The sequence below is a fragment of the Littorina saxatilis genome, linkage group LG1 (assembly GCF_037325665.1).
Source record: "Littorina saxatilis isolate snail1 linkage group LG1, US_GU_Lsax_2.0, whole genome shotgun sequence".
Taxonomy (NCBI): domain Eukaryota; kingdom Metazoa; phylum Mollusca; class Gastropoda; order Littorinimorpha; family Littorinidae; genus Littorina; species Littorina saxatilis.
Genome location: NC_090245.1, coordinates 37,710,794 through 37,726,674, shown reverse-complemented (window position 1 = coordinate 37,726,674; position 15,881 = coordinate 37,710,794). Strand labels below are relative to the sequence as shown.

General features: G+C 41.5%; 1 protein-coding gene across 1 annotated transcript; it reads right to left on the bottom strand.

Annotated features, from left to right (window-relative positions):
* Positions 1-2,804: 2,804 nt before the first annotated feature.
* LOC138968681 (uncharacterized) lies at positions 2,805-15,871 on the bottom strand. The gene is made up of 5 exons (XM_070341285.1): positions 15,437-15,871; positions 11,152-11,352; positions 9,079-9,252; positions 4,596-4,765; positions 2,805-4,149 (listed from the first exon to the last, which is right to left on the bottom strand). The coding sequence occupies exons 1-5, from the start codon at positions 15,606-15,608 to the stop codon at positions 3,403-3,405; spliced, it is 1,464 nt and encodes a 487-aa protein (XP_070197386.1). The 5' UTR covers positions 15,609-15,871; the 3' UTR covers positions 2,805-3,402.
* Between the last annotated feature and the right edge of the window lie 10 nt (positions 15,872-15,881).

Below are 15,881 nucleotides of genomic sequence, written 5' to 3'. Positions count from 1 at the left end.
TAATCATACTCAGCAGCTTCACCCTCAGTACATAAAAAAAAACAAGCTGCAGAAATTGAGCTTTATGCAAGAAGAGAGAGAGAGAGAGAGAGAGAGAGAGAGAGAGAGAGAGAGAGAGAGAGAGAGACAGAGACAGAGAGAGAGAAAAATTCCTACCTATCCACTCTACTTTTTTTTAACATAATTTAGTCAAGTTTTGACTAAATGTTTTAACATAGAGGGGGAATCGAGACGAGGGTCGTTGTGTATGTGTGTATGTGTGTGTGTGTGTGTGTGTGTCTGTGTGTGTAGAGCGATTCAGACTAAACTACTGGGCCGATCTTTATGAAATTTGACATGAGAGTTCCTGGGTATGATATCCCCGAACGTTTTTTTCTTTTTTTCGATAAATACCTTTGATGACGTCATATCCGGCTTTTTGTAAAAGTTGAGGCGGCACTGTCACACCCTCATTTTTCAATTAAATTGATTGAAATTTTGGCAAAGCAATCTTCGACGAAGGCCGGGGTTTGGTATTGCATTTCAGCTTGGTGGCTTAAAAACTAATGAGTGAGTTTGGTCATTAAAAATCGGAAACTTGTAATTAAAATTATTTTTTTTATTAAACAATCCAAAAACAATTTCATCTTATTCTTCGTCATTTTCTTATTCCAAAAACATATAAATATGTTATATTTGGATTAAAAACAAGCTCTGAAAATTAAAAATATAAAAATTATGATCAAGATTAAATTTCCGAAATCATATTCATCTTATTCCTTGTCGGTTCCCAATTCCAAAAACATATAGATATGATATGTTTGGATTAAAAACATGCTTAGAAAGTTAAAACGAAGAGAGGTACAGTAAAGCGTGCTATGAAGCACAGCGCAACCGCGCCAAACAGGCTCGTTACTTTCACTGCCTTTTGCACTAGCGGCGGACTACGTTCAGTTTCATTCTGTGAGTTCCACAGCTTGACTAAATGTAGTAATTTCGCCTTACGCGACTTGTTATCACGTTACCCCAATTGAATTTTTTCTTAGCTTAAAGTATTAGTTAACAGATGTGACATTTAAAAAAAAAAAGTAAATCAATTGCCGGCAAACTGGCTGCAGATGTCACAATAATCAAAGAGTAAACTCCACTGGTGCACACATTTTCTGTTCCACAAACAATTATATGTCAACATCTCCTTCACCTAAGGTTTTGCACAATCTGTTTCTCTTCCATATACATAGGCAGCCATAGATTAAGACACACACACATACACAAAACTCTCCCCCCTCACACACACACACAACTCTCCCCCCTCACACACACACACAACTCTCCCCCCTCACACACGTACACACACACACACACAACTCTCCCCCCTCACACACACACAACTCTCCCCCCTCACACAACTCTCCCCCCTCACACACACATACACAAAACTCTCCCCCCTCACACACACACACAACTCTCCCCCCTCACACACAACACACTGTAAAAATTGAAGATTCAGCAGCAGGGGGTCATGAAGACATACTGCTATCAAATGATTATACATAATCTGGCAGTGTGGTACAGAGAATGAAATTGTAAATGAAACGTAAAGTTTTAAACAAAGTATCTTCCCACCAGTTGCTAGAGGCAGCATGAATATATGCAAACAAACAAGCCAAAAGAGCCCCTGACTATATAAATCTATTTGATTTACATGTAAGTAAATATATGTATAATGTAAAAATCACGAACCCCCCCCCCCCCCCCCCCCCCCTTGATGAACAGGAAAATACAGAGCACAGCATTTTTTTTTTAAATGTGGCCCACAATTCTCTTGCAGTTACAGCAGAATTATAATGTAACATGTTTCATACAATAAAAAAATTCTTGGGGTATGATCATGACCTCTATCCACTAACAGAAATATATTCAGCAGTGAGTAATCTCGTGGAAAAAGATTCTTCAGCTGGCAGAACAAGAATGTTTTCAAAACCTGTAAGTGTAACTTCACATACATGTTTGAGAAATAAAGTTTATTTGACTTGCCCCCCTCACACACACACAACTCTCCCCCCTCACACACACAACTCTCCCCCCTCACACACACACACACAACTCTCCCCCTCACACACACACACACAACTCTCCCCCCTCACACACAACACACTGTAAAAATTGAAGATTCAGCAGCAGGGGGTCATGAAGACATACTGCTATCAAATGATTATACATAATCTGGCAGTGTGGTACAGAGAATGAAATTGTAAATGAAACGTAAAGTTTTAAACAAAGTATCTTCCCACCAGTTGCTAGAGGCAGCATGAATATATATGCAAACAAACAAGCCAGAAGAGCCCCTGACTATATAAATCTATTTGATTTACATGTAAGTAAATATATGTATAATGTAAAAATCACGATCCCCCCCCCCCCCCCCCCCCTTGATGAACAGGAAAATACAGAGCACAGCATTTTTTAAAAATGTGGCCCACAATTCTCTTGCAGTTACAGCAGAATTATAATGTAACATGTTTCATACAATAAAAAAATTCTTGGGGTATGATCATGACCTCTATCCACTAACAGAAATATATTCAGCAGTGAGTAATCTCGTGGAAAAAGATTCTTCAGCTGGCAGAACAAGAATGTTTTCAAAACCTGTAAGTGTAACTTCACATGTTTGAGAAATAAAGTTTATTTGACTTGACTTGATTTGAATAAACCACTTTGTGCCCACATCGGACTGACCAGCCACTTGCAGACACACGATGCACAAAATTCACATTAAAACAGTGATGGCAAAACAATCACCCCCCCCCCCCCCCCCGTGGTCAAGCAACACTGGCTGGTAAAGTTCTTGAAATGATCAGGGACTGCTGCCATAATGTATATATGAACATTATTTCATCATGAAGAACATAACTATCATTAGTAGCAACAAATTATTATGCTTTTTTCAAAAACTACTCACACAGGCAGTACTTCAACATGTCAACGATATATATATTCTCATATGTACATGGACACACATACACCAGGGGTCATGCTGCGTTTTTCAAAACCACGTGTGCATCATTGTCTGAAAATTATGTCTGAAAATAGCGTAGACGACAATAACTGTGATATCATACTATTTTGAAGACCGAAGCCTTGCACTGCAGTCTTTATTTAATAGTGGGCTTTAACCGTTTCCAACTTATTCAGAGCAGCGTACAGTGCTTGAAGCCCTGAGTGCACTTATAGATAGCCCATTCCAAAATATGAAACCCAGTCCTTCAGATTCTGCATATGTCATACATGGCAGTCTTTAAAAAATGCGTACGATATCAGCTAGAATGCATCAAATACGCAAAAACCACACATCAGCGCAATTGTTTATGTTACACACAGTGACACACACATACAATACAACTCCAAAAGACACAAAAGTTGTCACGTTGCATCATGACTGTGATTTTGATTCTTGGGGCGTCTCTCACCGCCAAAAGACAAAGAGCCAGTACCATCACCTGACAGCTTCAAATGACCGCCTTGATGTGATCCCTTCTGCCTTGAATCCTGAGGCTGCACATAACTTTTATCTGTCAACAGTCGGACCACACCAGAAGAGGCACTATCTTCGGGCGAAGCATGGAATTCTTTTAATGATGAAGATGACGTACTGGAATGAAGCGCTTGGTGACTTGACTGTAATGGTTTGCTGTCTTTGATTTTACCACCCCTACTTCTTTTCTGACTGCTGTTAGTTTGAAGAGCAGTGTAATGTTGTTGCCGCAGTGAATCAGTTTCATCAACATGTAAGGCAGACTCTTCTGTTTCTTGAAATGGTTCAGAGACCTCTCTCCCTGTTACCCCACACATACCACCACTACCACCATCACCTCTCCTGTCTATAGAACTGTTGGTTGAAGTACTTTCACTATTCTGTGATTTGCTCACAGTTGAGTTTCTTTGAGTTTCACTCTGAGAAGCTGTTCTCTGAGCTCCGGATGGAAAAATAGAGACTGTTTCTGCCACCTCCTCTTGGTCGTCATCAGAATTCTGAGATTCTTGGTTCGTATTGTTGTTAAGAGATGAGGAATTACTGGCGCGGAACCACTTGTGTCTGTTGTTGTCGATACGGTGGTGAAAATGACGCAGCACGCGACTTCCGAGAGAGTCATACGAGCTGCCGATAACCTGAAGATAAGAAAGCATGTTGTTAATTTTTGACATGAAAAGCTGATAATGTGTGGAACTTCTGCAGTGAACAAGTGATATGAATTACAATCATTGGCAGACACACAGCTCACACAGTCCCGCTGAATCTGTGTTCAGTACATACAAGAATAAAATAAACAAACTACATAATTATAACATGAAAAGGAACAACACATAACAAAGTCAATAACAATGAACTCAAAACTCATCTGCCCGAAACAGTAAGCAAACTAACCACACAAAAAATTAAAGGAAAAGAATAAGCAAATAATAATAATAGAGAGAAGCAGGAAGGGATAAGGGATGGATATTGAGAGAGGAGTAGACACCCCCCCCCCCCCCCCCCATGCCAATACACACAAAGAGAACCTTTTCTGAACAAAACCGATGCGTTGAGATCCGTACTATACATAAAAAAAACTCACCTCAATCTCTAGCTTGCAGTCTCCAATGGTAAGATATGCATGATACATGGTGGTCCGTTGTGAACCATAAACTCCACAACTTTTCACTGTTGTAATGGGCTCCAGGTTCAAATCCTGAATGATTTCCTCCCTCATGGTTGAGACATCACTGCCACTGTCAATCATAAAATCTGCAGAAAGGAAAAAATGGTACTAAAATATTAAATGTACTTCAATTTGTTATTGGTCATGCACTGTGGCGGAGGTTATAAAATTGACCGCGTTACTTTACCATGTGGTACAGCATAATGCTAAAGATTCTTCATTGGAATCTCCATTTTAAGACCTCCAAAAATCTGAGAAATGTCTAAAATTGGAGGGAGTCTTAACACTTTCGCGACGGGACACTGATAAATCAGTACCAGCGCTGACACGCCCATGGACGGGAAGCGCATTTTTCAGTACCAGCCATAGAGGGTACACGACTCGTGATTGCTTCCCGGTTTTTGAAGCTTGCAAATAAATTGAGTTGTTTCCCTTGATACACTTGGCGTCCCCTTCTGCCATTTGCAAATCCGCCTGATTTGTGTGCGTTTTTGAGGAAAAAAAATGAATCAAAGGCGAGCCTTGTCTCGGGAGGAGATTCTCCGGATGTTGGACCTAGAGGATCCCGTAGAGCATGATTCGGACGTATCGTTTTCGCCTCACGAAAGCGATACAAGCAGTGAAAGTGAGGAAGAAACAGTCCCGTTGTTGCTAGTACGAGTCGGCAAACTACACGTGGTTGGCGGTGATACTGCTAGACGAACATGTATCTCGGAATCGTGCAGGAGCTATGGGGGCGTGGCAGCACTGATAACAATGGATGGCTGGAGCCTTCAAATCCTTTTGGAATTGTTCATAGGTGTACAGTTGGTACTTTGTTGTGAAAATGTGACTTATATTCAATATGGATTACCTAGACATCATTTGGTGAGTGTTAGATCTACAGTTTTGTTTCATTTGAGTCAGGATGCTGTGAGTGAATGCGTGATTTGCTTGTTTTTTTCTTTGTACTGTCTCCTTATTTCTGTGTACAATGTTAACAATATTTCAGCTAATTCATAGGTTTTACACCTTGTTTGGTTATAACATTATTTATAATACTTTCTGTTAAAAAATAACTTTTAAAAAAAGCAGTAGAAAATAAAACACACACAAAAAAACGTTAAAAAACACAAATTATCCCCCTTTCACCCCCCTTTCACCCCCCTTTGCTAAAACAAATCGCGTGACAAACTTATAAATAGCACGACTGAACTGGGCATCCATTTTTGAATTAGTACACAAAATTTGGTGGTGATTGGACTTAATTCAAGCTTGCTAGACAGATTTCTTTACAGTTACTGATTTTTGGGAAGTTTCTTAGTGGCAAGCTTGGGCAGGCAGGACGTAAACGCCGTGGCAGTGCTAGTCACAATAGTGTTAAAAGTTAAATGGTGACGTAAATTGACAGAATTTTTGAATTGAAGATTTGAAACGGCAATGATTGAAACGGGAGGATGTTTTAAAATGGGGAGTCAAGGGAGGTTCCACTGCATCATGGGGGTACATTATATTTGTACCATATTTTCTATTGCATAGATGGTATTATCTTGAGACCAAGCACTATTTCAACTTTCTTTATAGGTACCGAGTGACCTGCATGGTGATAAGCTGAAGAAAACAAACCAAATTACATTAATTGTTTTCTTTGTGCTTAATATTATTTTGTTTGGACCTAGCTATTGATGTGTACATTGTTGTTAAACAGTTGTTTGTTGTATGTTTATCAGGGTTTGCTAGTGTGTGATAGGGTTCGTGTCCGTCTGTAGATGTTAGTTTCTTTGTTAGTCCTGTGTTGACAACTCTTCGACAAGCGCTTAGAACTGTACCCACGGAATACGCGCTATATAAGCTTCCTATTGATTGATTGATTGAAATATCACACCACTTTCAGCTTCTGTTATTTGATATTGTCTAAGAATCGAATCAACATTTAAACAAAAATAACTCTAGTTTAACAGCCCTTGGACCTTATAATGCTAAAAAGTGCATTCAGCGGAACCCTTTTCAAGACCTCAAAAATGTGGGAACATCAGGTCTTAAGAAGGAGGAATTCTTAAAATGGAGGTTAATTTACAGAGGTTATGAACAGAAATATCTGAATGGAGGTTTGGAAGGGGATGGGTTTGGTGTTTTAAAAGGAGGATTCCACTGTATGTAAGGAAGGACTGAATGGAGGATAAAACCAGCCCCTTCCCTTCACTGCCAACCTCTCTCTCACACACAGCCATAAAGCTTTACCTCACTGTCACCTGTAGTTTATCTCTCAACCCAGACAGTGCCCTTCCTTTTCATTATACCTTAATAGTTAAATAATATTCCCCCCCCCCTCCCCCAATTATTAACTGGTTCCAGGCCTATTATTATTGATTATCTTCCCACACTCATTGCAATTACCTGATAAAACTAATCTTCTCTTGTTGATCAAATTGATTTTTGCTTACTTCCCCTTTAATTAACTCATGTTGAGCTGGCAAAGCTCATTAATCATGCTGGTATAGAAACGCATTACAGATTTCAGTGCACTTTTTTGTAAAGCGATGTGGGAACATGCGTACTCATCCTAAGTCATACACAAGGTGCTACCGGTCAATCGGGCGCAGATACAAAGTTGAGGAAAAAACGTTGCGCCTTAGTCCCCAGTATCTTTAGTCTTGAAAATATGATAATCTTAAATTCTTTAAAAAAAAGCAACCCAGAGCACAATAAGTATAATGTGTGCAGAAACCCAAGAATCCACTGATGTAGGTAAAAACAAGTCGCGTAAGGCAAAATTACAACATTTAGTAAATTTGGCAAACTTACAGAATGAAACTGAATTTCTGCAAGACAATATTGAGCTTCGTCAATCCCCGCGGCAAGGAGATCGCTCACTTTTAATGTGCAAAACAAAGTGAAGTTTACAAGACAGTAGAGTATTGCGCTAAGCAGGAAAGCAAGCTTTTCTGTATTCTTTTTAACTTTCTGAGCTTGTTTTTAATCCAAACATAATATACGTATCTATATGTTTTTGGAATCAGGAATTGGTAAATAATAAGATTAAATCTATTTTGGATCGATTACTACAGTTTTAATTATAATTCAAATTTTTTTATTTTTAATGACCAAACTCATTAATCAATGTTTAAGCTTCCGAGCTGAAATGCAATACATGTACCAAAGTTTGGGCGTCGTCGAAGATTGCTTGACCAACATTTTTTTAAAATTAAATTTGATAAAAAAAATGAGGGTGTGACAGTTCCGCCTCAACTTTCACAAAAAGCCGGATATGACGTCATCAAATGTAAAAAGAAGATAAAACAAAGCCTTCGTACAAGCAGAGAAATAAAGCTTACAAAGGACATCCTGCCTCCCCCCCCAAACAAAAATAAAAGTGTTGCACATCACTTTGTGCAAAAAATGCTAACTCAGTAACCAAAAAATATACATAGCTATGTATTGTAACTGCAATATATAACATGTACATGTGCCACTCAACCACAGTCAACAGCTCATTCACTTTGAGTCCATGAACAAACAAGAAGGGCAAAACCCATACGACTCACATGCTTGACCTTGACCTTTACATGACCTTGACCTTCAGGGTCAAGGTCAAATAACTAAACTTAGCAATGACATCATACACTAAGAACTGCTTTACACATTTTTCCTACCAAAATACATGTGACCTTGACCCAAGGTCAAGGTCATCCAAGGTCATGCAACACAAAGCTGTTAATTCAAGACATAGGAAGTACAATGGTGCTTATTGGCTCGTTCTACCATGAGATATGGTCACTTTTAGTGGTTCACTACCTTATTTTGGTCACATTTCATAAGGGTCAAAGTGACCTTGACCTTGATCATATGTGACCAAATGTGTCTCATGATGAAAGCATAACATGTGCCCCACATAATTTTTAAGTTTGAAACAGTTATCTTCCATAGTTCAGGGTCAAGGTCACTTCAAAATATGTATACAATCCAACTTTAAAGGACCCTTGCGACCTTGACCTTGAAGCAAGGTCAACCAAACTGGTGTCCAAAGATAGGGCTTACATTGCCCTGTATAGCATACATAGCTAAGGTTGCCATTCTCGATAACTTCAGAAAAAAATGCAAAAATGTGAAAAATGGTCGTTTTTAAGACAACAATTACGGCCCCTGTGACCTTGAACTTGAAGTGAGGTCAAGTTGCCGCACATGTTTTTTGAGATCTTGTAACCATACACCATCAGGCCACATCAGGTGTTGATAGACTTAATAGTGTCCAAGAAATATCCAACGTTAAAGTTTTCCGGACGGACAGACGGACGGACGCCGGGACAGACGGACGGACGGACGGACGGACGGACGACTCGGGTGAGTACATAGACTCACTTTTGCTTCGCATGTGAGTCAAAAAGGAGGCTAAAACAAGAGCTTGTCAATGCTAACTTACCCATGCTTTTTGGAGTTGCAAGAGGACGGGTCGATTTGATGTTGGCATGAACACAGAGAAAGGGGTACTTGGCATTGGGGAGGTATGTTGGAAATCCCCACCATCCTTCAGTAACCAAATCCTCCTCCTCTTTTTCGGAGCTCCCCTGGCGTTGTTTCTTGCGAAGGGCACACACTAACAAACAGTAATAAAACATTATAGGTACATGCACCTGGTAGCAAAAAGAATTTGTCTTCAAGCGTTATACACGATAAACTGGAACATTAAAGTTAAGTGACAATTTCATTGATCAACGAGAAACAGACACCATAAACAAAATACTTGACATGACACCCACCCACCCACACACACTGATGCGTCAGATCAAATAAAGGATGCGTCTGTGACTGGGAAATACACTGTCAATCTATGAGTCTTCAGATCATGCAGATTTGGAACCCAGAGGTTTCACCACTCAGCCACATGCAATTCAGCCACACACACACACACACACACACACACACACACACACACACACACACACACACACACACACACACACACACACACACACACACACACACGTATACAAATAGAATTAGTGGTAAAAGGGATACAATTGGGGGGAGCTTCTAGCGAATTTGATGAATCTAAAGGCTTTTCCCCGAAGGTATTGTCCCTTTAAGGCACACACACACAAAAAAGAAGATCTTAAGAAAAACAAGAGGCGAAGCCTTCAAGGCTCACGTAAGAAATCGACAAACAGTAACACAAACTCAATCACTCCGTCACACACACACACACACACACACACACACACACACACACACACACACACACACACACACACACACACACACACACACACACAGTAAGCGCCATAGGTGAAACTGTGCAAGAAAGCGAGACCCTGGATCTGCCAAGTAGTCTCGGCCCGCTCACAATAACTGACCGAGACTTTCAGTAATTCCTTTGCGTGACGTCTAACCCTCTTACGTCATAATGTGACGTCTTCAAATAGTTTCTATCACACACGTCAAACACTTTTGACCGAGACTGACGTAATCCATAGACTCGGAAATGTTAAAGTTTCTATCACACACACACACACACACACACACACACGCACAGACAGACAAAGTTTATCATCGCATAGGCTACACTTACGTGAGCCAACAAGTCGCGTGAAGCGATATAAAAACATTTTGTTAGTCGTTATCAAACTTTAAAGATCAATACCAGAAACCAGTCATCACCGAGACTACTTTCAGATACTAGTCTCTGCTATAGCGCTAACCATACACAAAGACCGAGGCGGGTCACGCTCGTCTCCGTGAAGCATGCAACCGTAGTACTTACTGAACCTATTTTCTTTCATTCTGAGCACATTTTTAGAGTAAACATGACATATCTATATATTTTTTAATTCAGGAGAAGATGAAGAATACAATGCAACCATTTTTTTTATATCTGTTTCTGAAAAATCGATTTTGATGACAACTTTAATGAGCAAACTAGCAAACTAATTAACTAATTTTTTAAAGATTCCAAGCTGAAATGCAATCCCATAGTTCAGATGTCGTCAAAGATTGCTTGACCAAAATTTTAATCAATTTGGTTGAAAAATGAGGGCGTGACAGTGCGGCCTCAAGTTGCTCAACATTCACTAAAAGCCAGATATGACGTCATCAAAGAATTTATCCAAAAAATGAAAAAAACGACTGGGGATATCATACCCAGGAACTCTCACGTCAAGTTTCATGAAGATCGGTCCAGTAGTTTTCTCAGAATCGTTCTACACACACACACACACACATACACCACCACCCTTGTCTCGATTCCCAGTCTATGTTAAAACATTTAGTCACAACTTGACTAAATGTAAAAAGAAGGGTAACCTATTTAAATTAAACAACAACATGGAATAGGTAGCCAGGTAGGCTACCCTTTTTTTAAAGACAAATTCTGACATGTTACAGTGTGCATCTTTTTTCCACAGTAAACAGATAAAGATCAGCAGGAAAAAAATAGAATAGGTCTGATAACCAAAACCACAGAATTTGTTTGCCTACAAAAATAAATAATCCTGCTTACCAGCCCGTTCCAGTCTGCGCTGATGTCCTGGCAGTGTGATCTCCAGCTCGTCATACAGATCTTCACTAGGCAGATTGAGCTGTGCAACGTCGCTGAGATGTGTCAGGTCGCTTTGGACAAAGCCCTCCATGTAATGTTCTAGACCGTGGTCACGAAGCCATCGAACCAAGGCATATTCTGAACTCTCTTTGTAACACTTGGCTGCAAAATTGATGGAGACGAATTATCAGTCACACTCACAACTACATGAACTTACAATCACACACACACACACACTTGCACTGAGTAATCATTCTGGTATACTGGAGACATTCTTGAGAAGGCATTTGGGGATTAGACTAAATGGGAATTTTTCCACTGACAGTCTGGGAATCTTAGAGTAGACGTTTTGGTGACTACTTTTCTCCGAACCCCCCCCCCCCCCCCCCTTACCAAAAATGTTAAAAAAAAAGAATCATTTACGTGCGTGTATATATATATTGTCTCGGGGTTTTTTTCTGAGAAAGTACTAGGGTCCTCGATCATATGGAGTAGAGCAAATGGGAGTATATAAACAGACTATACACATGCCATGTGACATGGTGCATAATCCAAGGGCGGATCTGGGGGGGGGTTACACGGGTTACATAACCGCCCCACCCCCCAAAAAAGAGGTAATTTATTGGCTCAGGATGCACCAGATAGCTCTATTTTGCTTCTTTGGATAAAAAAAATTTCCGGGGGGGCATGCCCCCGGACCCCCCTAGAGGCTTAGGCGCCTTTGGCGCCGTCAACTTGTATCTTCGCAGTCATTTTGTAACCCCCCCCTCCAAAGTGAATTGATCCGCCCTTGTAATCATCTTAGCAAGAGGGTTGTGATTGCAAAATCGCATGTATAGAAGAAAGTATGCATTTTGCCTGCTCATGTGCACAACATCAAACTGGGGAAAAAAGAAAAAGAGATAAATAAAGGCAAAAGTTATACGCACTCCGAGTGTATACAGGATCGATGGGTCTGTATACACTCCGACAATGAAAAGCTCTGGTACAAATCTGTAGCCAATGAAATGCCCCCTAACAAGTCGTTAGGAAGTAGCCAATGAAAAATCAGTCTGACGTATGGACTTCCGCTATCTCTTTTTCGGAGTGTCGAGGGTTGGCAAATAATGTACATTCACATAGAATACAACCGTTTCTAGGTCAATACACACTCCAAGTGTGTTCCAAACTCCGACAATAAACTGCCGTGAAGCATTAGTTTCGTATGTGTGTGTGTGTGTTTGTTTTTGTCTGTGTTTGTTCCCAGCGTACTTTGATACCGTGAATCGAAAGTGAAGTGTTCCTTCGCAAAATGGCGTCAGATGACACTCCGAGTGTTGATGCAGTTCAGTGTCTGGTCTTTTAAGTACAACTCGAGAATGTCATCTACATTACAGCAAAGGCTGTGCAGCATCAGATTGTTTTCGTGTCTTTGTACTCTTATAATCAACTGCTCTGCGTTCCTATCGCAAAGTGGTGTCGAATGGCAAATTCGCTTCATGAGCGAAAGTTAACGCCGGAGTGTATACAAGATTCTGACCCCTGTATACACTCCGAGTGCGTATAGCCAGTGCGTAAATAGGAGGACGCACTCTCCCCTGTACATAGTTTTAACCTCCCCACCTTTTTAATCTCCCTGTTTGCCGGAGCTAGCCACTCTCGGTAACAGTGACTCAACCGCAGGACTCTGAGACGTTCGCAAGAATTAACCCAGTCTTCTACGGAAGAAGAAGAAGAAGAAGGACAAAGGCATATTTATAAAATTATAACTAGATGATTACCCGCTTCGCCGGGTACCGGCTTCGCCGGGAAGAAGTAGAGCCGAATACCAGGCTGCGCCTGGGACCCGGCTTTGCCGGTTCGCCGGCGCACGAAGGAAAGGAGATAAACGCGCAAAACACTGGAGACCTTCTAAAAATAGTAACGTGCAGTAACGTAATAACGGGAATATGGATTGACGCCACACGGAGGAAGGGAGATAATCGCGGATGAAAACACTGGAGAAGATAAGGAAGAGTTACTGGTAGTGGATCCCGACAACAACAAAAAACAAGAACAAAAAATCGGTTCAGCGCGCACAGCGCTGCACGCTGAGAGCACGTGTTGAAATATCTCATCGATGAGGTTGTGTCCGGGGTGTAGCTGAATACGGTGTCCAAATTTGAAAAAGATCCACCGAGAACTTTGGCCGTGCATCGCGAACAGACAGACAGACAGACACTAGTCGTATATATTATTACTAGAGGAATACCCGCTTCGCCGGGTAGCCGGCTTCGCCGGGAAGAAGTACTTAGAGCCGTACGCCGGCTTCGCCGGGTCCGAACAATGGACCCGCCAAGCTTAGGTCCCTCCCAGATTCGTGGAATGGGAACAGCACGAAAATGATTCAGTGGCCATAATGCCATTCCTGACCATATCGAGTCCCATCCTTGTCGACGAATGTAACCGTGTTAATCACCTTTGGAGGCGAACTCCACTCAAACAGGACTGAGCAAGTTAGAGCTTATCTCTAAGCCCTTTTGAACTGTTATGGCTTCTCAAAGGAAGGCCAGTACACAAAATTACACAAAAGCCGCCAGACCACATCACAAACAGAACTGAACAATGCACAGGTGTTCCTCACATAGAGACACACACACACACACACACACACACACACACAAACACAGAGAAGTCGTATCTATAGAGAGATAGATGACAGTGTATTTTTCGCGTGGCTATAAATTGATTCGACCTTTGCACTTTTACAGTGAGGACAATTTACGGGTCCAATTTACGTTCTGGACACTGCGGTGACCTTCTAAAAATAGTAACAGAACGGGGAATATCCGAAGATGCCCCCTTCATACAAAAGTGCACCATACGAAGGAAGGGAGGTAAACGCTGAAAACATGGAGAAGATGAGAAGATAAGGAAGAGTTACTTATAATGGTGAAATGAACACAAAAACCAAATTCGGTTCAGCGCTGCGCGCTGAGAGCACGTGTTGAAATATCTCATCGATGATATTGTGTCCGGGGTGTAGCTGAATACGGTGTCCAAATTTGAAAAAGATCCACCGACAGGGTTCATACAGACACCTGACAGTGAAATTCAAGGAGTATTCAAGGAATTTTCAAGGAGTATTTCCGGTATCCCAGCTCCACCATGGCAGGCTCCAGAGAATCAATCAGGGTGGTTGCATAAGCATGTCCAAGAAATTTGGAAGCGTAGTATTCCGTTTGGACTTGCTGCCCGTTCCAGCAACGAACAAAAATGTCAAGTTGCTTCATTTTGATGTGCTTGTTCAACGTTTCGTCGAACAGAAGAACGTATCCGGATTCCTCCTTCACTCGTTTTTTCAGCAGCGAATGAAAATATGGCGCAAGGCCGAAAGTACTTAGATACCTGGTCTTCCCCTCGCCACATTGATATCCCTTCGCTACTTGGCTGTCGGGGAACATTGCCTGGAACAGTTTGGAGTTGTTCTCACACGACTTGAAACTGTAGTGCGAGTTCACAGCGTTCATTGTCCACATGACTTCCGATTTTAAAACATCGGTCTTGGTGCAAAATGATGAAAGAGTCCGAGAGGACGTTGGCATCGCGGGACCCGGGGTTGCAGTTACAGAAGCAGACTGAGAGCTTTGCGATGACGTTACAGAAAAGAAGTTTGCAATCGGGACTACAGGTGCAGACGCTTTTAAATTATTTGTGTGTTTCTTTCCTTTCCGTGGCTAACCAGGGCTGACTCGCCCATCACTGAAATATCCACACGTGCTTTGCAGCATTTTGCCTGCACTTCAGAATTCAAGGAGGTTCAAGGAGGTTAAACACAAGAATGACCATTTTCTCCAAATTCAAGGAGATTCAAGGTCCTTGAAAAGGGGGGTTGAAAATTCAAGGGGATTCAAGGAGATTCAAGGAGCGTACCAACCCTGCACCGAGAACTTTGGCTTTGGTGTGTCGGTATGGGGGCCCGGGTAGCTGAGGTGGAACCAAAATAGCTGAGGTGTAACCAAAATCGGTTCAGCGCTGCGCGCTGAGAGCACGTGTTGAAATATCTCATCGATGAGGTTGTGTCCGGGGTCTCTGTGAATAAGCCCACCAAATTTGAAGCAGATCCATCGAGAACTTTGGCCGTGCATGGCGAATACACAGATACACAGACACACACACAGATACACAGACACACACACAGACACAAGTCGTATATAGGATGTGTAAGGAGTACCGTGCTTCACTGAACAGTTCTCTTGTTCTCTGTTTCTGGAAGTTATTAACTTACCAAATTTGAGAATTTTTATAATTTCCATAGGATCACTGACTCCAATGCAAGTCAAATCCGATGAGGACAGGTAAGGGATGTCAGCTTCATCATCATAGCCTCGTGTCTGGAACATTTGAAAATGTCGTCCCATGCCAATGGACGAAAGGAAGGTTTTGACACCACTGGCCATCGCAAAGCATTTGATTCATCTAAACAACTGATCATTACATCAATACCACTGCTGTTTCTGCTGCTTCGAATATACTAGTCCTCAGGGGTAAATGAAAGCATCATGGTCTGTTTGACAGTCAGAACTTTCACTGGACCATGGAAAACTTCGCGTCTCCCCCGGAATTGACCGGAAGAGGATCGGGACAATAGACTAAAATCTATTGGTGCCAACTGTGAGGCTGCGTCCGTAGAAACCAATGAAGACCCTTTTTGCATCCGGGAGTAGGCTCAG

Excerpts from the sequence above, each read along its gene's own strand:
- LOC138968681 (XM_070341285.1), bottom strand. The coding sequence starts at position 15,608 with ATGGCCAGTGGTGTCAAAACCTTCCTTTCGTCCATTGGCATGGGACGA. Across the intron at positions 11,353-15,436 it reads TATAAAAATTCTCAAATTTG|CCAAGTGTTACAAAGAGAGT; the intron begins GTAAGTTAATAA and ends TCAATTTTGCAG. Across the intron at positions 4,766-9,078 it reads TGCAACTCCAAAAAGCATGG|ATTTTATGATTGACAGTGGC; the intron begins GTAAGTTAGCAT and ends TCCTTTCTGCAG.